This window comes from Abramis brama, assembly GCF_963993115.1.
Source record: "Abramis brama genome assembly, chromosome: 15".
Taxonomy (NCBI): domain Eukaryota; kingdom Metazoa; phylum Chordata; class Actinopteri; order Cypriniformes; family Leuciscidae; genus Abramis; species Abramis brama.
The window spans coordinates 2,177,405-2,203,806 of NC_139977.1; the positions used below are offsets into that span (position 1 = coordinate 2,177,405).

The 26,402-nt window shown below is 38.4% G+C and overlaps 1 protein-coding gene across 18 annotated transcripts in view; it reads right to left on the reverse strand.

Moving 5' to 3' along the window:
• Positions 1-26,402, reverse strand: part of rapgef6 (Rap guanine nucleotide exchange factor (GEF) 6) — a 162,844-nt gene that overhangs the window by 61,763 nt on the left and 74,679 nt on the right. For 15 of the 18 annotated variants that reach the window (XM_084137834.1, XM_084137846.1, XM_084137842.1 and 12 more), the window contains one exon: positions 22,681-22,818. In XM_084137834.1, the coding sequence (XP_083993960.1) occupies positions 22,681-22,818 (138 nt within the window). Of the gene's footprint in view, positions 1-22,680; positions 23,037-23,466; positions 23,594-26,402 lie in introns of those variants that run through there. The other 3 variants (XM_084137839.1, XM_084137838.1, XM_084137837.1) reach the window with 2 other exon arrangements.

The following is a 26,402-nucleotide window of genomic DNA, read 5'->3' on the forward strand; positions in this document are numbered from 1 at the left end:
GAATTGTGACTTTTTTTATAAAGTCACAAAGATATAAAGTCGCAATTCTGAGAAATAAAGTCGCAATTGCGTGTTATAAAGTCAGAATTGTGAGGACAGAACTATTCTGAGGTAAAAAAAAAAACTTTTTTCTTAGAATTGGACTTTATATCTCACAATTCTGAGAAAAGATGTCAGAATTGCAAGATATAAACAATTATGTGATATAAAGTCAGAATTGCGTGATATAAAGTCGCAATTGCGAGAAAAAAAGTCAGAATTCTGACTTTATAACACGCAATTGCGACTTTATTTCACGCAATTCTGACTTTATATCTCGCAATTCTGAGAAATAAAGTCAGAATTGCGAGATGTAAACTCGCAATTGTGAGATAAAAAGTCTTAAAAAAAAAATCTTTTAAAATGTTTTATTCTGTGGCGGAAACGAGCTTCCATAATAAACGGTGCAATGACTCACTCATAAAGACTTCCCTTGTTTCATAACTGTTTGAATCTGCATTTTTGAACGAATATCTTGAATAAAATACTTATACAAATATTTATTAACAGTCACTTGTCTCCACCTAAATGATAATTATAATAATTATGACTCAAAAAGCAACTTTTGAATTAACAGTGAATTATCAAATGTTGAATTAATAGAATAATCAACTTTTTGGGGGTGTAAATGAAGCGCTGATCTGAGAGTGTGTGTGATGATGTTCTCTACAGCTGGACACACACACACACACACACGCTGATGTAGTGAGTGTTTGCTGTCCTGCGGGGGTCAGTGAAGCGTGTCCTGATGACCTGATGAATTAGGCAGGCTCGTGTGAAGATGTGGCCTCTCGTTAGATGTTAGATGCGCTAATCCTCCAGGAGCTAGCGTCTCCTAAACGAGCTGCAGCGTGCAGCTATGATCAATACTGCGCATGTTTAATGCTATTACAGCAGAGGAGAGTCTGCAGCACACGCATACACTCACAGTGAACCTGAACAACACTGAACACATACAAACACACACTCCCCTAAACACTATGGGTGTAAATTGGACGTTTTGTCACGATACGATCCGGCATCGGTTCTCTTACATTATTACACGGCTCTGTGGAATGCTTGATTCTGATTGGTCAATCGCTCCATCCAGCGGTATATTATTCCCAGATAACAACCTCTGAGAACAGAAGCACAGGCTCATCCGGGTTACAGGAAGTTCTCCTTTTGGTGAGCTGATAAATTATATTAAAACTCAGTCAAATCAATATTTTGTGTACAGTTATTTAATTATGTCATCCAGTATCATGGACTCGCTCTCTCTCGTTTCATACAAACGCAGATGCTGCCATTTTACGACTATTGTTTTGTACACTGCTGGATTATAAGATACAAACAGGTACGGTTTTAAAACAGTTTAATCTGAAATCAATATCTCTAATCCCCATAATTATTTATGTGTTGAAATGCAGTGTAATAAGTGTATGACTGTATACCGTATCTCTTAAATATCCGTCTAGTTTGAACTCGCGCTGAAACTGCTCTCTCCGCGGAAGCTTTACGTTTAAAAACCTAATCAAATATTTCGACTCAGATCAATATTTCGTGTCTTATTATTTACTTATGTGGCAAATATCCGTGTGATAAGTGTGATAATGTACATCCAGCCGGTTGTTATCTCAGAATAAACCCCTTCAGGCTGATGAAGACCTGATCCTGATCACCCCGTCAGGGTTTATTCTGAGATAACAACCGGCCGGATCTACATTATCCCTTACTTATGATATTTGCCGGTACCTCAAAACATGCCACAATACGATTACGATTCAGGGATATATTGATATTATGTGCCTATTTTACACGACCAGTTATATTTTTATTAACTTACAAATGCAACCAAAATATAATCAACATTTAACTGCAAATCCTGTATCCCAACTGGGATATCCACAATAAAAAATACACTTCAGTTTTTCAAATAATACAGAAAAAAGAGGGAGAAAAAAGCACTGGCAACAGTCAATGTGCAAACTCAGGGCCGGTGGAAAACAAACCTTTAAAACCTACAAAACTGCTCTAAACAAAAATGACAGAAAGGCTAAATGGAAATGTAACTGGTGGCACTGGTGGAACAGCAGAACTGGTTTTCATGTATATAAGCAGCACTAATAAAACACTACCTTATTATACAGAGTTAACATGAAAAGAAAATGCCAATTAAAACTTTTCTGTACAGTAAGTTCCCTTCAGAGACTCAATCATATAAAAACACACCAACACACAAATAAATAAAAAAATGCTCAGAGATTTGCAAGAATCACGTGAATACGAGAAGGCGGCGAGTGTGCCACACACTTTCTGAAGCCAAAGTGTTTTGATTGCCCCCTACTGGCTGGCTGCAGTACCGGTCTTAAACCCCACACACTCTACGTAATAGAATGGAGCGTGATCCAAACCCAAAAATTCTATTACACCTCAAATAAGTGATTTTCAAATCAATTCAAGTCATTTTAGGTATTTTAAATGATTTGATGAAATAAAAACGGGTGTACAGTCATGATTGACAGCTGTGTTAGCGAATGAGTATGCAGGAGATGGAGTATGGGCGGGACCTTGGTCAGGGGGGTCAAACAAGGGGCCGACCTACACCATGTGACCAATGTAAACAGAGCACCTTCCTTACAAAGACACACTCAATGTCAGACCTGTATGACCTCATGATAACGGCTGATCTGCCTTCAAGTGCTCTGCACTATAGCAGCTTAGTGATGGGCGGTATGACCAAACATTTACATCACGGTACTTTTCAAAATTATCCCGGTTTCACGGTATATGATGGTATTATTATTTTTTAACCAGAGGAGAGGAGAGGAAATACTGCAGTAGACTGACTCAGAATGCCCTATTTTACTGTCATGAGTGAATATTGTAGAAACATCCACACTAGTATTAATATAATACAGGTTTGCAGTGTTTATAAAGAGGTCCAGCAGGAGGCGCTGTAGGAGTATATCGCTCATAAACGCTGCTTTATCAGGAAAGATAAAGAAGGATTCAAAGAAAATAACATCGAAACTTCTCTAAAGACAGTCAGTTCCCTTCACATACATTCATATAGAAACACCCGCGCCGCGTTTAGACTGAAGCGGTCAGTGCTCGTGTTTATTCAGCGATGTCAAAGCCTTCTGGAGAATCTGTTAGTGGCGGCCAGTGTTGATATTGTGAACCAATGTATAGGAAACACTGTAATATCATTTGACAGCTATCAATTTATATACCTCTCCATCTTCACCGCTTAATAACACACGTGCAACAGTGAAAAGACCCTCTCAAACAGTGTCGCGCAACCTTGTTTAAAGCAACATACACCGGTATTGCGGTATATTAAAAATTCATATAATAAAAATAAACACCGGTATTTGTTATGAACCGGTATAATGCCCAGCACTGAGACCAAATGCAAGTGAATTAGGAGGACGTGAATCACAGATGCATCCTGATCTCAGGAGGCTTTATAAAGTAAACACTGTCCACCATTATAGACGGGTGACATGGAAAACCAAAGCGAACTGCAGCATAATCATGCCTTTTGTCTGCGAATGGTTTGTGGTTGGTCTCGTTCCTGTTGTAAACTGGCCGTTACATTAATTACAAAGTCGTAAAAGCACGACTACACACTCCAAACCCATCTGTCGTTACGCTGGGAGTTGTTTTATAGAGGAATGATGTAGGGACTGAGGAATGAAAGCAAGGGAATGCCCGATATATAATCCTCTTCTTCCACACAGCGAGGCCAAATAAAAGATGTGCTCCATCATTAAGTGGCGACTCTTACCGTTTGAATATCATCCAAGCAGATGCTGAGAGCTTTTAGCAGCTCTATCCTGGGAGGTTTAGGGTGTCATGTGGACAGGAAGGTCAGTTGATCAGGATCAATACACTCAGCATTAGCCTCAACACGTTCCTTTCCATCGCTAAATTATGAGTCAAGGCAAGCGCTGCCTGCACTTTGAGCGAGCTGAAGGTTCCTGTTCCTCGCCAGTTCTGCTGACTGAGAGCAAATCTATGAGTGAAAGCGTGACCATCGGCAAAACACAACAAAAACAAAGGTCAGAGCCTCCACGCCTCTCCCATTGGGTGAGATGAGTGTCAAGAAATGGTGCACGTGGGGTCCTGATGGAGGCTGAACACGCCACTCAAGCATTTGCATGTAATAAAGGATTTGCATGTCACGACTCGCAGGCTAAACTGTGTTAAACACCAGCAGGATGATATTCCTGTAAATCATGTATCAGGGATTTGCATCTTCCCATGTATCTTCACTCTACAGTCACTTGGTACTAACGATATCCATTTGCATCAGGGTTATTATAGTCATGTAAAACTAAAACCATAAAATATATTTTCATTACTTGAAGTAAAATAAAAATAAAACTGAAATAAAAACGAATAAAAACGATATACTATACTATAAACTAATAAAAAACTATAATAGAATCTAAATAATATTAAAATAACACTGACTTGCGTGATATCAAATGTATTCTCATCAAAACGTCTAAAACTGCCTAGAAGTGTGACACTGTATTACTGTATTTATTGATTAAATAAGACATTTCCCAAGCAGTAAATGTGTATCTCTTAGTCTCAACCCCTCAAAGTCTTAGTCTTTTCTTGGTCTCAACACACACACTTGTCCAAATGCAAATGTCTTGGTCTTGACTTAGTCTGGGTTTAGGTGGTCTTGACTACAACATGAACATTTTTATGAACAACATGAACAAGCGATGAACATTTTATTAATCTAATGAACCCTTTTCCCACTATAATCCAATGGAAAGTTTCAATGGATGTTAAAGATTCTTCATGGAAGCATTAATGCCCCTAAAGTAGGGGCCGTGAGAGACCGAGCACCTGATATCCGAGAGCTCAAACACTGACACTTGTCCATGGACAGTAAAGAGGGGGAAATGTCTGCTGGAGGCTTTCAGAGAGCCTTTAATAACATTGCCAGGCGATAGGCTGCCAAGTTCAAAGATGGCCAGACCCCGGGACATTAATGGAGCCGGAGAGTGCAGCCGAGACACAAAGCTGAAGGCCAATTATCGGCTCCTGAATTATGAATGATGGAGATTTTCCAGCTCGGACATATCACAGCACGTCATGAGCGCAGATCGGATCACTGGAACGCTATGAGGCTGTTGCACATCAACAACCACGAATGGAGACCGAAGAAAATGTGTGTATGTGTTAAGCAAACAGAAAAAACATCTGATCATGATCTCTAAGGATCTATACCGTGATATGCATCATATCGTGAGGTAGTCCGCCCTATAAAATAACATGACCTTTGACCCATCTTCATTAAATTGATCTCAGTTCACCTAAGCCTCATGTTGTTCAAACCCTTAAGACTGTATATCCTCGTCGGAGTAGACATTAGTCAGAGTGACGGTAAATCTCTAGAGACTTTCACAGGTTTTTTTTGCTTGTTTGTTTTGTGCGATCAAAATGACTAATTCTGTGGCTGAAATTTCCAGAATTCTGTGGAAAAATTCTTGGGAATTTTATTTTTGTAATTAGTATACCACATTTACCATATTATTACACTAGATGTACAATAGTCATACATAACAGAAAGAAAAATTCAGGTACAAAAAAATATTTAAAAAAAACACCTAATATTCTTTACTGTATAATATACTGATCCTTATTAAAGCTACAAAAATGAAACAGTCGAAAGCAGTGTGTGATTTTCTTTCTGTTTTGTTTTTTGATTAACATTAATGACACGGACGAGAGCAGGTTTATTAGGCTGCTGTCACTTTAAAGGGATAGTTCACTTTAAGATGAAAAGTAGCCCATGATTCACTCACCCTGAAGTCATCCTAGGTGTATAAATACACCTAAAAATACATTTTAAATATCAATATTTTAATAATTGACTAAAATAACTAGCTTCCGGGAGACGGCTGTACGCATCGATTTACGGCGAAAGAGTAACACTTGACCCGACGCACAACGTAATGACGAACGCGGACGCGCAGAGGAAAGAGCACAACAAAACACCAGTCACGAATTAGAAATGTAAAACTACAATTTTGAAAGAGAAATGTGGGCGGAGCTTGAGTTTGTTGCCCAGCGCTGTGTGTTTGAACCGTGAGAGCTTACGCTACTCCTACATCTACATCACACATCGTCAGTGTTGTGGGCCGTTACTCTTGTGGCGTTAGTCGACTTGCGTAGGCCGTCTGCCGGAAGCTAGTTATTTTAGTCTATAAAGCTTTAAATATGGGCACTTTTATGATGGATTGATGCACTTTTATGATGGATTGATGCACTTTTATGATGGATAGATGCACTTTTATGATGGACAGTACTTTTATGATGGATTGATGCACTTTTATGATGGATAGATGCACTTTTATGATGGATAGATGCACTTTTATGATGGATAGATGCACTTTTATGATGATAGATGCACTTTTATGATGGACATGCACTTTTATGATGGATTGATGCACTTTTATGATGGATAGATGCACTTTTATGATGGACAGATGCACTTTTATGATGGATAGATGCACTTTTATGATGGATAGATGCACTTTTATGATGGATTGATGCACTTTTATGATGATAGATGCACTTTTATGATGGATAGATGCATTTTTATGATGGATTGATGCACTTTTATGATGGATAGATGCACTTTTATGATGGACAGATGCACTTTTATGATGATAGATGCACTTTTATGATGGATTGATGCACTTTTATGATGGATAGATGCACTTTTATGATGGACAGATGCACTTTTATGATGGATAGATGCACTTTTATGATGGACAGATGCACTTTTATGATGGATTGATGCACTTTTATGATGGATAGATGCACTTTTATGATGATAGATGCACTTTTATGATGGATAGATGCACTTTTATGATGGACAGATGCACTTTTATGATGGATAGATGCACTTTTATGATGGATTGATGCACTTTTATGATGGACAGATGCACTTTTATGATGGACAGATGCACTTTTATGATGATAGATGCACTTTTATGATGGACAGATGCACTTTTATGATGATAGATGCACTTTTATGATGGATAGATGCACTTTTATGATGGATAGATGCACTGATGATAGATGCACTTTAATGATGGACAGATGCACTTTTATGATGATAGATGCACTTTTATGGACTTCAAAACAGAAACAACCATTCACTGCTATTACAAAGCTTGGAAGAGCCAGGACATTTCTTAATACAACTCCGATTGTATTCGTCTGAAAGAAGAACGTCATACACACCTAGGATGACCTGAGGGTGAGTAAATCATGGGCTAATTTTCATTTTTTGGTGAACTATCCCTTTAAGATCTAATGCACAGATTCACATGCGTTTTCTTTCTCAACTGTTTACGTTCACTTTAACAATGACATTAACAACTGTGTTTAAGTGAATACTTCACACGATGGGCATTTTTGCGTATAATTTTCTGTCATAATCATTTAACAAACAAGTATTCATTACTTCAATGAGCTCATTGTTTCTGCCTTAAATTATTACATTGTTTGAATTAATTAATTTTTAGCTGACTGTGATTTTGTATATGTACATTTCTGAGATACATAACTTAGTTTCCTCTGATAACAGACTGTAAATTGTAAAGTGGACTCATGCACTTTCTGTAAAGCTGCTTTGAAACGATGTGTATTGTGAAAAGCGCTAAACAAATAAATGTGAAATGAATTGAATTGAATATTTGACCATTTAAATGTGTGATAGTTGTCTTCAGGTGTGTGTTAGTCAGCACTATATAGTTATTTTTTCATGGCTTATAACTCTCTAACATCAAACAGGTCTCGTACTTTGTGTCCTCATTAATGCACATCTCTTTTACACACTAAAATATCAACAAATTTAAGTAGCACTGCCTTTTTTTGCAATAATTTGAATGGAAAATTTTGTAGGATTGCAACAAAAATGCATCATTTTGTTGACTTTTGCATCGTGTTCTGCAACTGGAGGGATTTACATAAGAAAGACACAGGAGAAATTAAGAAAGTAGCTTGAGACTGAGACTGTCAGTTCCTTCTGCTAATCTGTGCAACACAGAAGACGTTAAAACGTGTCTGACCAACACGAGGGTGATAGGGTTTCCCCTTTAGACCTACTCTGCCAAACACATAAACCACATAAAATAGTCCTCCACCATTTCAGGGTTGATTCTGTCTTAGTGAATGAGTAACAGCAGAGTAAAGTGTGAACGTGCACAAAAGCCCGTGAGCCTCATAATGAACACTAACACCAGTCAGACTCTTATGTCATGTCCTCGGGACTCGAGTAGTTTCCCTTCATGAATCATGGCTGAAGCGACTGCATGTGTTGGTAAAGCCTGGACTCGACTGCATGACGCAACAGTACTTCATGAATAGAGAAGTCCAGAGATGCTGTTGCTATTTATTTTCTCTCTGGCTCAGAGGAAGGAAAGTTCCTCTATTAACGCATCAAAACACAAACGCATCTTTAAAACGCATGTTAAGGCCCGTTCAGACCAAGAGCGATAACTATGAAGATAACTATATCAGCGCACACACCGGTGGACGATATCGTGTTGTTAACTCTAAGCGCGTGCTTGTCTGTCACTTTAAACGCTCGAGCTCGTTACAGCAGGATGGATTCTGATTGGCTGCCAGTGTTTTTATCGTTCATCAGCTGGATAAAATCGCTCTGAAAGTGATTTCAAACGATAGTTAGAGCTGTGGTGGTAAATCTGCTATGCTTTAATACGGAGAACGATTTTCAGAATTATATCGGTACCACTTTACAATAAGGTTCATTAGTTAACCTCAGTAAACATGAACTAAGAATGAACAATACTTCTACAGCATTTTTTAATCTTGGCTAATATTAATTTCAACATTTACTCATACGTTATCAAAATCAAAAGTTGTATTTGTTAACATTAGTTAATGCACACATGAACTGACATTAACAAAGATTAATAAATACTGTAACAAATGTATTGGTCATTGTTAGTTCATGTTAGTTTATACGTTAACTAGTGAACCTTATTGTAAAGTGTTCCCATTATATCTTTATCATTATCTTTATAGTTTTTGTCTTTGGTGTGAACAGGCCTTTATTCTTCATAATAATTCATCATAACTGACTCTGCACTCCTGTATGACACGCCCACTTCTCAACATCCAATCAAATGGTGTGTTTCTCTCATTGAATGTGTGCTGAGTGTTATGTTCAGAGAGTTTTGATGTTGTCCGACACGCTGACATTCTCAGAACAATGACGTTTGTTTGAGCAGCCTCAACCAATCACACGAGTTTGGGGGCGGAACCATCTGTTTGACAGATGGGAATGTTTGAGAAGCACGTTTTGGTTATTTTTGCAATGCAATTTGGCATTTGCCATCTACAGCAGGGGTGTCTCACTCAGGTCCTGGAAGGCCTGCAGAGCTTAGCTTCAACGTTAATTAAACGCACCTGATCCAGCTCATCAAGTCCTTCAGGTTTATCTGTAAACTACAGGTTTGTGTGTTGGAACATCAACTCTGTAGGACTGTTTTACACATCTAATGTACAGTAATCACACCTGAGTGATCAGAACTGACGAAACAATGAAATCACTGATATATATATATATATCATATTCTGGTAAAAAAAGCATTGGTAACACTTTACAATAAGGTTCATTAGTTAACATTAATTAATGCACTGTGAACTAACATGAACAAACAATGAATGACTGTATTTTAATTAACTTTAACAAAGATTAACAAAAACAGTATGCAACTAATAACAAATGTAATGCTCATGGTTAGTTCATGTTAGTATAGTATCTTTGTTAACGTTAATTAATAAAAATAGTCATTCAGTGTTTGGTCATGTTAGTTCACAGTGCATTAACTAATGTTGACAAGATTTTAATAAAGCATTAGTAAATGTTGAAATTAACATTAACAAAGATGCTGTATAAGTGCAGTTCATTATTAGGTCATGCTAATTAATGTAGTTAACTAATGAACCTTATTGTAAAGTGTTACCAAAGCATTTATCCGAGCCTTCATCTATTCACGAGATTCCCAGATGTTTTCCCTTCTCCCTGCTAGCGGATGCACGAAGAAAGAAAAGGAAAGCACAAACACACACGCAATCGACACACACACAACCATTACGACATCACTTACTTTGGAGGACCACGGCTGCAGGCAGTTGGCATAGCAACGGACGAGGAAAGCCATTTCCCAATAAAAAAAAGGAAACTTTCCAGTGAAAAAAAAAAAAGGAAGAGCGAGTTCCTCTCAGAATCCAAACAAATAAACGCTTGACCCGGCCGAGACGTCAGAGAACGAGCGAATCACGTATCCATCGCCAGACACCAGCCTTGCAGGATCCAAAACTTCATCTCCACACGAGCTCATGAACTCCTGGAGTCCGGGATGAGGACGGATATAAACTGGCATGTGCAAAACTACATGCAAACTGGCGTCCGCATCCGTCTGGTCCAGAATGAGCTTTCCGTGGAGAGCAGCAGAATCCAGCATTCCCCGGAGACCCGAGACTCGCGCATCGATCGAGGATCTGCCGCTGAAGACGAGCGTCTGGGAGTGAGAGGGACAGAGAGAAGCCGGCAGAAAACATGACATCACCTGCGCTGGGAGGAGGGCGGGGTAAGATGGGCCGACTGCATTAGAGCCATTGGCTGAGAGGAGGAGTGGAAACACGAGCGTCTTTATTGATCAGAAAGCGGCCAGCGTCTTCTGCACTGCAAAACATGCTTCTCTTACTTAGTGTCTCCAAATATCTAAACATTCTTGCATCAAGATGCATTTACTAGATACTAGATCTTGTTTAAAAAAAAAAAAAATTAAAAGTGAGTGAGTTTTTGCTTAAAACAAGCAAAATTATCTGCCAATGGGGTTAGAAAAATAACCTTGTTTTCCATTTGAATTGGGATTCAATTCCTCAGGAGAAGGAGAGGAAACAAGCGTTTTTATTGATCAGAAAAGTCCATTGTGCACGAACACACTCCATAAACGAGCGTAAATCACTGCGGATGGTGAAAAGCACTCGTTATGCTAATGTGTTTTGTGAGCATGACAAAGGAGTGCGAGAAAAAAAAAAAAAGGGGGGGGGAAGAGATGAACCTCTCAAGCACTTGATCCTGTTATTAAGTCAGGAATGCTGGGAACACAATGGCATTAAAGCACACATGACACACGTCATGTTCTTCTGCACGCACTGGAACTCTGATGATGGGATGCATTGGAAAGCGCATCCGATTCCCTCGGCTCAGAAGCTGAGGCATGACATCATCTCTTTCAGAGGCAGCCAATCAGAGCGCAGCACATGGAGCTTCCCGAGGAGTGAGCGAGGCACATAACACACATTGGTGTGAAGGATTATGGGGATTGCTACACACTGCACACAATGCCTGAGACCAGAATCCTACGACTGTGTCTCTGCAGGGTTTCATCAAACACATTAATCAACGTTCATTCATATGAGAACATTTATTGAACACAGAAACAGCATAAAAAATGCAGTCCTCCATGAGCTCAGACCATCTCGCCTGCAAACAGGACAGACACAACACACTTCAGGTGTATTATCCATCACGACAGATCATTCACATTTTACTTTAAAAACAAAAATCTCAAAAAATCTCTCCAGATTCGGCATAAAAAGCATAATTTATTTTGACAAAACACAGAAACAAACCACTAATACATTATAATAAATGCAATAACAAGAATACATCCATTTACTTAATATAATATAATATAATATAATATTCAGATGGTTTTGATGTTTCCCCAAACATTTTTCATATATTTGAAAATGGTGATATATATTTTTTTCAATGTCCACTTTATGCAGAGTCAACTAATAGTGAGCCATTCATATGGTGAAATGTGTCATGTGACACAAAATATTACACAGGGAGACTTGGTGAAGCTATAATACTATATTTGTGTTGTAGAGGGTTTTTTTCATGTAACATGCATGATGCGTGTAGTAAAACTTGTGGGATTTAATTATTAAAAAAATAAAAAGTATGAAGCCATTCAAGTGCATTCCTGAAGAGTGAAACACTGTGACACTATCAAAACACAATAATACTGACTCAACCAATGGGATGGGTTTGGGGGCGGGGCTATCTTTCTGTTTGACCAATGGCAGACGGAAAATGTTCAGAAGAAAAAATTACACACTGCATCCTGAAATATTATTTTGAAAACATAATAATATTAAAAATATTAACTTTTGCCATTCCACCCTGTGCAGTACTTTTTTTATAATTAATATTGTGCACTAAAAAAGAATGGGTTATTTTTTCTACCCAAACCCTGGGATTTTTGGGGGTTATTTTTTCAGTATCTGGATAACAACTGGATAGTTTTCTTGTTACCCAGATCTTGGGTCAAACATAACAACCCAGGGATTGAGTTATTTACCGCAGGCTTTTTTGCGTCAAAATGGTGCATGTCTTCGGTAAAATACAGGTTTGTTTACATTTTATTGTATCTATAAATCATAATATATAATATATCTGTTCACTGATTGTGCATGGACAGGTTATGGAGCCAATCTCCACATATTTCTGCTCCGAGTGAAAGCGGCGGCCTGAAGTTAGAAGTTCCTCCGCTGAACACGACACAAGCTGGGTTAAATCAACCCATTATACTGGGTAAAATTAACCCAACATGTGTTCTGTCCTATATTTACCCTGCCCTTGGGTTGAAAACAACCCAAATTGGGTTGTTTTTAACCCAGTGTTTTTTTATAGAGTAGACATTTAAATCTCTTAGTAGAACAAAACCAACCGACGTTAAATCTTCCACTGTAAGTTCCCCTATGAAACGACAGCTTCAGGCAGGTTTATTGAACGCATGAGAAGAACTGGTGCAGATGTAGAGCGTAAACATGACAGACACAACGGATGTGCTTCCTTTCTGAGAGACTGAGTGTCACGAGCGCTGGTTCAGAAGCCTCGTCTCGCGCGCGCAGGGGGCAAAAATTAGCTGAGCTTTACCACTGCAAGCACCACTCACATTTTCTTCAGGAAATGTACATTTAAGACACAGCGCATCAGTGTGACAGTGGCGTCTCGAGGCTGATGAATGCGTCTGTGACACTCGCTAATGCGTCTGTGTGTACAAGGGTCTCACTGTCTCAAGCTTTCAGAAGAGTGACAGTGACAGTAACACACGCACGCTTGATATCAGTGTTCTCATGCTAACTAAACATCATTGTGAACGTGCACTAGCAGCTCACTAGAGCAACATTCAACTGAAGCAAGTGACCTGATTTGTTAAAGTCCCCCTGTGGTGAAAATCCAGCTTTTAATGTTGTTTATGTGTCTATGTGGTGTTTTTAATATGCTTAATATGTGTAAATTCATAAGTCGACACCATTGCTGAGTATTTCCTCCTTAAAACTGCAGTGAACCAAAGACAGTCTCAAAAACACGCTTTGAAATCGCTGGTGTTTCTGACGTCACAAACTACCTTGTAACCAATCAGATCAACGTGTGATCGTCAACCAGTGGATCTCTGAGCTGAGTGAGTGAGTGGAGGCGGGGCTCATTTGCATATTCATAGAACCCCACATACTAAATGAGGCAAGGGTGTCGAGTTACATTCAAGATATTTTAAGACATGAAGAAAATTGGGTTGGTGTTAGACGCCTCCTGTTTTTGCTGATTAAATGTGTAAATAGCGCCATCTATGGTCCGATCTTCATAAATGTTTGCTTGCTTGTTTAGAACCATATGTCGCATATGCTCACCAATTTTCGCGAAGTCCCGAGTTTTTGTTTAGGAGTTACAGGCTTCTGTGTGCATTTGGCCACACCCATTTTCTAAATGACCCTTTTATAGCAACCCAAAGGGTTCAACTTTTTGGATTATAATGGATTTGGACTGTCCAGAGAATTGTAATGTGTTGGTTTTATTCTCATTGATTAAAAACCTAGGACTAGTTTGCAAAAGTAGGTTTTTACATAATCTGTTCTGTTAACCTTGTCTAATAGGTGCTCAAAATTAATTGGCCCATGGCGGCCATGTTTTTTGCGATACGCCAATGTCCTCATAGGCTATCATGGCACCTTGGACAAAGACAGTTTATACCAATTTCCAAGTCAGTCGGACTAACTGTTGGGGGGTTATAGCCATTTCCATGTTTTTTTTTTCCTGTTATAATGCCTAATCTATATGTTATAGCACCTTAAAAAAAAAAAAGTGTCTAATCGCCATGTTTTTTTATTACTGTGGCCTCAAATTGAGCTCATGCATATGCGTACCAAGTTTGGTGAATATATCTCATTCTGTTCTCTAGTTATAGTAATTTTACTAAAAGTGGCTCTGCCCACTTTAAACGTTTTGGCGCACCTTAGCGACCATGAATCAAAATTTCAACTTTGTTTTGTTTTTTATATAATTATTGATATTCAGACTCCAGAGATTATTTCTGTCAGTCTCTCCCCAAATTGAGACCTAACATCTGGCCAAGTTTCAAGTCTCTAGCACTTACAGTTCGTTCTGCACGATCAGTTTTACGGCAGAAGAAAAATAATAAAAACCCTTACAATTACGTGCTTGAACCCCTAATTAAAGATTTAAATTGATTGAATTGAATAAAAAAAAGTTGGAAATGAAATCGGAGATATGTGTGACAGCACGAGTCACATGGACTCTTGTTATGATGCTTTCGTGTGAATGCTTCAGTCTCCAGAAAAGGACAAGCGGATCATTCTTCAGAGTTGCTCCTGTTGTGTTCCCTAAAAAAATGAATAGAAAGTCATGCGAGCTTGTAAAGGCATGAGGATGAGTACATGACGACTGATGTTTATGTCTGCATGGTGGACTTTCAGGTCCAGCGCTAGGAAGTTAACGCCTGCAGGGCTGAGCTTGCACACATCACTTCCTGCTATTTTCTCAGCTCCTCACACACACACACACGGACACACACACGGACACACACACACACACACTTCCTGTAGAGTGTGCTGGGATCTGAAGCGAGTGAAAATCATCCAACATGAGAGATGATCTCTGCTCTGAGTGGATGAAAACATGAGCTGGGGGGGGGGGGGGTGGGGGGGGGCAGGGCTGGCATGATGTCATCCTCTAAAATTAGACCTCCAGCACAAACAGCAGAGATTCTCCTCGTGAAGCTTCCAGCCGCGCACGTGCAGACTAATGATGAACGCACAGCAAACCTGTCCAGCTCAAGCGGAGCCTCATGAGTAGCCGTTTCCATTACCCTTCAAATTGCGCAAATTGAATTGAATTGCGAATTGAAAATACGGTCAATGGGAAATTTCGTAAAAACTCCCATTTATCACAAAAAAGTTTTTACGCTCGCGTGGGGGGGGGGGGTTTCAGACAGTTCAAAAAAGGATTATTTCGCAAAACTGCAATGGAAACAGTTTTTTCGGGTTAACTGCCATAGATGATGAGGTGTGTTTGGGCAGAAGACGAGACAGAGTTCTTCATTAAACTCATAAAAGATGAAAGAATTACGGGAATACTGGACTCTAAACCACTAAGAAACGCCACAATCAAGATCTTGAAGCAGATTTGAGGGAGAAACACCCAGAAACTCCTCATATGAGCCGCTCTCAGTATAACGGCCTTTCCTTGCCATTAATGCTTGGATAAAACGCCTACGGCTCCTTCCTTTAAATATAATGTCTAGAGCGGCGGCTGAGATATATGTAAACCTACTAACATCCGTTGCCATGATGTCTGGAACGACTTATCGCGAGAGGGAAAAAATAAATAGGTTTCAGTCGCATAACATCGGTTAATGGAAACGCCGTCATTTCGCAATAGTTTTTAATCGACATTTAGAAAATATCGCAAAAGTTTTGCGCCAATCTGTAATGGAAACACGGCTACTGACTGATATCAAGCGTGAAGCGACAAGAGACTCACAGTTGATTCCACTGGAGTTTGTCCTTTGCGTGTTGCTAAGCTAAGAGAAATACGCAGCACACACAAGCATTGGGTAAAGGAGTATTCGTTCACAACCTTTTTTGCATCGTGATCCCATGAACTGAAACAAGAACTGTGAGGCGTCTAAACATTCCCACCCCTATTTATATGCTTAGGCTTTTCCAGTATTTTCAACATAAACTGTATTAAATATGGACGTAGTTGTGCGTGACGTCACCCGTAGTGTTTCTGAAGAGCATTTTTGAAGCCCAAAGTGGGCGGAGCCTGCCGTCGCCATCTTGGCCGCGCGTCACTCCCAGATAAACGAAAATGGGCAAATACTGATACACTACAGATTGTTTCAAGGCAGCTTACAATAATAAACACTGTTGATGTTGTAAAATTCATCAATTATGAAACAAATTCAATTTCAGCTGTAAAGCAGCTCCACAGAAGTCAATAGAGTCATTATACAGACATATTCAGTTCAGTTCAATAACAGTGTCGATGTTGTAAAGTTAGTGTCATTATCCAGCTCAAGTTAATATTATCAATATTAATCAATTATTAATATTTTGTGCCAAGCTTCTCTCCTCATGAAGCACATGTGACGCTATATTAAAGCGCTAATAACCAAAAGAGCGATTGGGTCGAACCTGTTTCTGCTCGCACCTAGAAAGCATTTTTGGCAAATTTATTGGCAATGGAAATTTGGTGCATTCCTGGTTGAAAACCAAGCGGCAGCCTTCCGGTCTCTCTTGAAACCAACACTGAAGTGACTTAAACTGCAGTTCATCGACTGGCCACTAGAGACCGGCTCCAAAAGAGAGTCAATCCCATAGACCCGCATGTTAAAATGCCCAACTTTACAGCAGAAAAAAAATATGATTACCGTCTGGTGCAAAAAGTGGTTTTGGTCTATATTGCTAATTTTGTCCTTCATGACGACTGTGAAGGGGGTGAATATTTGTATAACTCATCCGTTTAAATGATATTAAGCCTTAAAGCTCTGCATAATTAAGGGTGTGGCCACTTGAGTGACAGGTGGATTGCCGCTGAACTAGCCGTTTGTCTGCTGTCTGTTAGCGTCACGTCAAATGTGAATTCTGTCCTTTTGTTGTGTATTTTTAACAAAGTGCAAATGCTCTTATATTATACACAAGTCAGTTTTTACATCTACAGAGGCAGAAAATATGTTTTCATAATATTTTCAAGATCTTTTCAAAGGACTATAGAGGTGATGCCAACTGAAGAAAGAACAAGTATTACCACTTATGAAACATTACGTTTGCGTATTACTACTAAAGCACTTTGATGTACTCTATCTCTTCAAGTTGAAGACAAAAACTACACAGGCGTCAGTGAGGCACTAGAGTCCCGATAGCCATCGCGCTGACTGCATTAGCGGAGCACGAGTGTTACTCATACACAAATGACACAGTTGTGACACACTGCACTGTCACTATCAGTTTAAAGTCATTTCAACACCGACTCAACAGAAGACAGGCTCTCTGACACTGTTCGGATATTGTTGCAGAGTAAACACAAAGATCCATCTATTCAAGTGTGGTTATAATCCAATATATGGACTTCTGATCTACGTATAAGCGCATACATCCGATTCTCTTTCCATTCAGGAGTACAGATACTTGTTTTCAGCTCCATGAATTAAATTTAAAAACATATCTTCACTAGTGAAAAGCTGCATTGTTTCTCAGCAATGAGGTGATAACGTTGCTGTTTTTGAAGTAATTGAGGTTTGTATAGAGACTCAGGTAATCACACACGCACGGTCACTGAATTAATTCAAATAAATGTAAACTTACTTTATTTCAGAATTCTAGATCTAATGACCTGCAGATAAAATAAAATCAAAACCTAAGGATCAATCATGTTACTCGTATCAAAAGCGATCAGCCGTGGAGTCATTCTAGTTCTGATGGAGATTAATGTAAACAGATGTCGGATACGAGTAGGTCTTAAAGTCCTCCTGTGGTGAAAATCCAGCTTTTAATGTAGTTTATGTGTCTATGTGGTGTTTTTAATATGCTTTAAGACAAACTATGTGTAAATTCATAAGTCGACAGCATTGCTGAGTATTTTCTCCTTAAAACTGCAGTGAACCAAAGACAGTCTCAAAAACACGCTTTGAAATCGCTGGTGTTTCTGACGTCACAAACTACCTTGTAACCAATCAGATCAACGTGTGATCGTCAACCAGTGGATCTCTGAGCTGAGTGAGTGAGTGGAGGCGGGGCTCATTTGCATATTCATAGAACCGCACATACTAAATGAGGCAAGGGTGTCGAGTTACATTCAAGATATTTTAAGGCATGAAGACATCTCCGAAAAAAAAAAAAAACTTTTAAATACGTCATTTTTGTGAGTTTTAAGGGATACAGTGAGGAAAATAAGTATTTGAACACCCTGCTATTTTGCAAGTTCTCCCACTTAGAAATCATGGAGGGGTCTAAAATTGTCATCGTAGGTGCATGTCCACTGTGAGAGACATAATCTAAAAAAAATAATCCAGAAATCACAATGTATGATTTTTTAACTATTTATTTGTATGATACAGCTGCAAATAAGTATTTGAACACCTGAGAAAATCAATGTTAATATTTGGTACAGTAGCCTTTGTTTGCAATTACAGAGGTCAAACGTTTCCTGTAGTTTTTCACCAGGTTTGCACACACTGCAGGAGGGATTTTGGCCCACTCCTCCACACAGATCTTCTCTAGATCAGTCAGGTTTCTGGGCTGTCGCTGAGAAACACGGAGTTTGAGCTCCCTCCAAAGATTCTCTATTGGGTTTAGATCTGGAGACTGGCTAGGCCACGCCAGAACCTTGATATGCTTCTTACAGAGCCACTCCTTGGTTATCCTGGCTGTGTGCTTCGGGTCATTGTCATGTTGGAAGACCCAGCCTCGACCCATCTTCAATGCTCTAACTGAGGGAAGGAGGTTGTTCCCCAAAATCTCGCAATACATGGCCCCGGTCATCCTCTCCTTAATACAGTGCAGTCGCCCTGTCCCATGTGCAGAAAAACACCCCCAAAGCATGATGCTACCACCCCCATGCTTCACAGTAGGGATGGTGTTCTTGAGATGGTATTCATCATTCTTCTTCCTCCAAACACGGTTAGTGGAATTATGACCAAAAAGTTCTATTTTGGTCTCATCTGACCACATGACTTTCTCCCATGACTCCTCTGGATCATCCAAATGGTCATTGGCAAACTTAAGACGGGCCTTGACATGTGCTGTTTTAAGCAGGGGAACCTTCCGTGCCATGCATGATTTCAAACCATGACGTCTTAGTGTATTACCAACAGTAACCTTGGAAACGGTGGTCCCAGCTCTTTTCAGGTCATTGACCAGCTCCTCCCGTGTAGTTCTTCTCACCTTTCTTAGGATCATTGAGACCCCACGAGGTGAGATCTTGCATGGAGCCCCAGTCCGAGGGAGATTGACAGTCATGTTTAGCTTCTTCCATTTTCTAATGATTGCTCCAACAGTGGACCTTTTTTCACCAAGCTGCTTGGCAATTTCCCCGTAGCCCTTTCCAGCCTTGTGGAGGTGTACAATTTTGTCTCTAGTGTCTTTGGAAAGCTCTTTGGTCTTGGCCATGTTAGTAGTTGGATTCTTACAGATTGTATGGGGTGGACAGGTGTCTTTATGCAGCTAACGACCTCAAACAGGTGCATCTAATTTAGGATAATAAATGGAGTGGAGGTGGACATTTTAAAGGCAGACTAACAGGTCTTTGAGGGTCAGAATTCTAGCTGATAGACAGGTGTTCAAATACTTATTTGCAGCTGTATCATATAAATAAATAGTTAAAAAATCATATATTGTGATTTCTGGATTTTTTTTTTTAGATTATGTCTCTCACAGTGGACATGCACCTACGATGACAATTTCAGACCCCTCCATGATTTCCAAGTGGGAGAACTTGCAAAATAGCAGGGTGTTCAAATACTTATTTTCCTCACTGTAACATTATTGACTACAGGGGGACTTTTTAAGGGAAGGGGTGGGACCAAAAAAACAGATGGTCAGTGTAAACGCAGCCATAATAAACAGGTTTCCCAGCATGCAACTGATGTTTACACTTTTAAGGAAGTCTAACACATTTGTGGCTGCAGAATTTTAGACTTTTAACTTCAGGACACACCTTGGTTTCCCTTTATTTTGATGGTCCCTTTAACACGTTCTGTTGACTATAAGTAACATTGCACCGACATCTCTACTAACTCTCATTAGAGTATGAGTAGAGTATTAGTGAAGTATTAGTAGAGTATTAGTGGAGTATTAGTAGAGTATTAGTAGAGTATTAGTAGAGTATTAGTAGAGTATTAGTGGAGTATTAGTAGAGTATTAGTAGACTGGCAGGGTTAGGGTTAGAATAAGTTGACGTAGTTGCAAAGTTATTTATAGTCAGTAGAATGTCTGTTGAAGAGCATCACAATAAAGAGTCAACAGATATTAAGCAGACACTCTACTAATACAACACTAATACTCCACTAATACTCCACTAATACTCTACCAATACTCTACTAATACTCCACTAGTACTTCACTAATACTCTACTAATAATCCACTGATACTCCACTAATACTTCACTAATACTTCACTAATACTCTACTAATACTCCACTACTAATACTTCACTAATACTCCACTAATACTACACTGCTACACCACTAATACTCTACTAATACTCTACTAATACTTCACTAATACTCCACTAATACTCCGCTAATACTTCACTGATACTCCACTAATACTCCGCTAATACTCCGCTAATACTTCACTGATACTCCACTAATACTCCGCTAATACTCCATTGACATGGAGAAACACAGAAGCAGTGACAGCAGAGGCTGGAGAACCATCGGAGCTTGACTGACATTCAGTGGCCCAGACGTGTTTCAGTCTGACAGGAAACACCACCACAGACATGCGCTCTGCTCTAGTTTGCATCCCTTGTTTACTTTCTCACTGCTGATCATTTCACATATAAGCTGAGCCTTTACTGAACGCACAGCCATGTTCATGTACTCATGTACTATTCATGTACTCAAAAATAAATTTGTTGGGGGTCAAATAACTGCCCTGATATCGTCATCAAGAAAAAAGTCTTACTAAAAGAACATACTTTGGAGTTTTTTATTATTTCTTAGAAAAAAACAACAATATCTTAAAGGTTTCACTGCTTATATTTTGTGTGCCAAATTAATGTCATGTGGTGCAACTCTCGAAAAGCCTGAATGACATTTACTAATTAAGTAATGATGAATTAACTTATGATTAAGATGCGCACACACACACTCCATGTGAAAGTATGTTAATTTCTCTACTTGACATTCATTCAAAAAAAAGAAGAAAAAAAAGAAAAGCATATTATACAAACATGATGATAATAAAGATATACGATTTTCTTCTGTAAACATGAAGAATAAAGAATTAGGACATTCAAGAATGTTGCAGCATAACAGATACTGCCATAAAATGCATAAATATCGATATCTGCCAATAATGTCTTAGTAAGATGATATTTATCTGTAGTTTAAAAAAAATATTGCAATACATTGATGATGGAGAGATGAACAAATAAACCTTCCTCAAAAGCCTGATGATCATATTTGATACTCATGATTTTTCTAAATTATGTATGATAATCAAGTAAACCGAAGCTGCGTCAGTCTGAAATATTACTAACAATATCAAAGTTATTCTTATGTTTCCTTGATATAAATCAGAGCAGATTTGACAGCAGAAACACACGAGCTGAAGGAGGATGATTGTACAATTACACTAAAAGACTTTTACTTGATAAAAGAGAAAACTCTCAATCAGAGACAGAAGGACTGGAGGAGACTGTGTGCGACAGGATTGATCATGTTGATCCTTTAGAGATCCCTTAGAAATATAAATGTGAGACTTGGGTAGTTTAATGTTCTTTGACCTTGGATGTTCAATAAACGTGTGTATATGCACCAACACACGACACTGACCGGCTGAGAAAAACAAAGTGCACGCACACACACACACACACACACACACACACACACAGGAAACAGTACAGCACAGTCTCTGCTAACTAACGGCACAAAGCCTCGTATCCCAGAACTGAGGAGTGTGTCCAACAGATTACTGAGAAGTCTAACTGACGGACAGATCATATCAGCAGAAGAAACTCATCAACACACGAGCGTGTTGAACTTCACTCGCCACAGACAGGCATTTCTCAGACATTAGAAATCATATTATGTGACTCTGGACCACAAAACCAGTCCCAAGTCGCACGGGTATATTTGAGGCAATAGCCAACAATTCACTGTATGGGTCAAAATTATAGATTTTTCTTTTTTGCCAAAAAATCATTAGGATATTAAGTAAAGATCATGATCCATGAGGATATTTTGTACATTTCCTACCGTAAAGATAAAAAAAAAAAAAATTGTGAGTGAATGCAGCAAAATCGTGAACATAAATGTACAACTTTAAAGGAGATTTACTCAATTTATAGATTTTTTTGCACCCTCACATTTTCAAATAGTTGTATATCAGCCAAATATTGTCCTAACAAACCATACATCAATGGAAAGCTTATTTATTCAGCTTTCAGATCATATATACATCTCAATTGCAAAATATTGACCCTTGTGACTGGTTTTGTGGTCCAGGGTCACATATAGACTGTTGAACCTTATACTGGAACTCTTACCGTGTCCGAGGCGTCCTGAGCGTCTACGATGAGCTGTCGTTCTCCTCCGGCGTTCACCTTATGAAAGCGCCGCCGCGAGTGTCTCTGAGGTCCGTGTCTCTGCAGAGCGTCGTCGTCGCTCTCGCTGGCGTTCTCCACCTGTGAAGAAGAGCCGGCGTCAGAAGCCTCAGCATCTTGGTTGAACATCCAGTTCTTCCAGACCACCGAGAGCCTGTGGAGGCGCAGGAGACTCATGTGGACGGCATTCGGAGAGTCACGGGCCGAGAGAAAGCGAGTGTGTGTCGAGTCGAGGCGTTTAACACAGCAGAACTGCACTCAGGCCACAGCTTCCTGTAGGAAGCCGTACATACACAAATATCCTCTGCGAGCTGAAGCAACAGGAGCCTCTGTAGCGTGTGCTGCGTCTACATTAATCCAGATACATTTTAAAAAGCGTTTTCATTTTAAAAGCGCTCTCCGTCCACACTAGCGTTTACAGATATAGCGCTGAGATATTTAGATAAATAAAATTATCCTGCCAGAAGAATTGCCTGATGTCTTGATTATGTCTTGTTCTGTCTGCATCGTCTCAGTGAGCTTTCCTGAGGGTTTACACAGCGTTTTCAGGCGTTTCACTGTGAATGAGAAACTTTTGGAAAACGCCTTACAGCGCACACGTAAACCCTCAGGAAAGCTCACTGAGATGATGCAGACATAATCAAGACATCACACAATTCTTCTGGCAGGATAATTTTATTTATCTAAATATCTCAGCGTTCACTGATCGTCCGGGTCGCTCTCACTCACCATTATATGTTTGGTGTAAAACACTTAATCTCTCATGTTTCACCGCAGGACAGCAGATGTGAGTGAGTTTCTGTCGTCTTTGCAGGACTGATGTGAAGAGTGTGTGAGGTAACACATCATCATGTGTGAAAGTGAACGGCTCATAACAGGCACAACACCGGTATAAACATGAGTATCTATTGGTACAACAGCGTCACATGACTAAACTTGCATCATCGTTTTTAAATACCCCCGGTTTCTCAGTCCACACTACAACACGAACACACCGTTCTCAAACGTATCCACTTTGGAGAGTTTTCAAAAAGCTTAGTTTTCATTCATAAAAACACCGTCTCAGTGTCGACGGAAGACAAAACGGAGAGAAAAAGATGCGTTTTCAGACCAAAACATATTAGTGTGGACAAGGCCTTTAAAACTGAAAATAGCCAGCGTTAATCTTCACGTACGAGTTGTGTGACCGATGTGTCCAGTGAATTAGTTTGAAGCAGCTGAGAATGCTGGGAGTCACTGTGCGGTTTTTAAAGCGGTCCTATAATGAGCTTTTCACAAGATGTAAAAAGTCTCAATGTCCCCAGAGTGTGTGTGTGTGTGTGTGTGTGTGTGTGTGTGTGTGTGTACCTGTTTTTCTATCCCGGTGGGGACTTCAACCTGAATGCACACAGACTCATGGGGACTCGTGTCACAGTGGGGACCTAAATAGAGGTCCCCATGGGTAAACAAGCTTATAAATCATACAGAATGAGTTTTTTTGGAAATGTAAAAATGCAGAAAGTTTCCTGTGATGGGTAGGTTTAGGGGTAGGGTTAGTGTAAGGAGATAGAATATACCGTTTGTACAGTATAAAAACCATTAAGTCTATGGAGAGTCCCCACAAAGATAGTAAACCAGACATTTGTGTGTGTGTGTGTGTGTGTGTGTGTGAAGTTTTAGCTCAAAATACCCCACAGATATTTTTATATAGCATGTTAAAGTTGTCACTTTTTGAGGGCGAGCAAAAATGTGCAGTTTTTGTGTCTGTCCCTTTAAATGCAAATAATCTGCAAAAACTCAAATCTAAACTCCCTGAAGCCCTAGACTCAATTAAACGACCATTCTATGTACTAATTAACTTATCTATCTATCTATCTATCTATCTATCTCTTTCTAACTAATCTTTCTTTCTAACTAATCCATTTTTCTTTCTTTCTTTCTTTCATTCTTTCTTTTGTTCTTTCTTTCTTTCTTTCTTTCTTTCTTTCTTTCTTTCATTCTTTCATTCTTTCTTTATTTCTTTCGTTCTTTCTTTCATTCTTTCTTTCTTTATTTCTTTCTTTCGTTCTTTCTTTCTTTCTTTTGTTCTTTCTTTCTTTATTTCTTTCGTTCTTTCTTTCTTTCTTTCTAACTAATCCACTTTTTCTTTCTAACTAATCCTTCTTTCTTTCTTTCTTTCTTTCTTGCTTTCTAATCCATATTTTTTCTAACTAATCCATCTTTCTTTCTTTCTTTCTTTCTAACTAATCTATCCGTCTTTCTTTCTTTCTAACTAATCTATCTTTCTTTCTTTCAATCTATCTATCTTCAAACTTTTTCTATCTATCTCTTTCTAACTAATCTTTCTTTCTTTCTAACTAATCCATCTTTCTTTCTTTCTCTTTCTTTCTTTCTAACTAATCCATTTTTCTTTCTTTCTAACTAATACTTTCTTTCTTTCTTTCTAACTAATTTATCTTTCTTTCTTTCGATCTATCTTCAAACTATTTTTATCTATCTTCAAACTTTTTCTATTTATCTATCTCTTTCTAACTAATCTATCCTTCTTTCTTTCTTTCTAACTAATCTATCTTTCTTTCTTTCAATCTATCTATCTTCAAACTTTTTCTATCTATCTCTTTCTAACTAATCTTTCTTTCTTTCTAACCAATCCATCTTTCTTTCTTTCTCTTTATTTCTTTCTAACTAATCCATTTTTCTTTCTTTCTAACTAATACTTTCTTTCTTTCTTTCTTTCTAACTAATTTATCTTTCTTTCGATCTATCTTCAAACTATTTTTATCTATCTTCAAACTTTTTCTATTTATCTATCTCTTTCTAACTAATCCATCTTTCTTTCTTTCTAACTAATCTATCCTTCTTTCTTTCTTTCTAACTAATCTATCTTTCTTTCTTTCAATCTATCTATCTTCAAACTTTTTCTATCTATCTCTTTCTAACTAATCTTTCTTTCTTTCTAACTAATCCATCTTTCTTTCTCTTTATTTCTTTCTAACTAATCCATCTTTCTTTCTTTCTAACTAATCTATCCTTCTTTCTTTCTTTCTAACTAATCTATCTTTCTTTCTTTCAATCTATCTATCTTCAAACTTTTTCTATCTATCTCTTTCTAACTAATCTTTCTTTCTTTCTAACTAATCCATCTTTCTTTCTCTTTATTTCTTTCTAACTAATCCATTTTTCTTTCTTTCTAACTAATACTTTCTTTCTTTCTTTCTAACTAATCTATCTTTCTTTCTTTCGATCTATCTTCAAACTATTTTTATCTATCTTCAAACTTTTTATATTTATCTCTTTCTAACTAATCTTTCTTTCTTTCTAACTAATCCATCTTTCTTTCTCTTTATTTCTTTCTAACTAATCCATTTTTCTTTCTTTCTAACTAATACTTTCTTTCTTTCTTTCTAACTAATCTATCTTTCTTTCTTTCGATCTATCTTCAAACTATTTTTATCTATCTTCAAACTTTTTATATTTATCTATCTCTTTCTAACTAATCCATCTTTCTTTCTTTCTTTCTAACTAATCTCTTTCTTTCTAACGAATCCTTCTTTCTAACTAATCCATCTTTCTTTCTTTCTTTCTAACTAATAGATCTTTCTTTCTAACTAATTCATCTTTCTTTCTAACTAATCTATCTTTCTGTCTTTCTAACTAATCTATCTTTCTGTCTTTCTAACTAATCT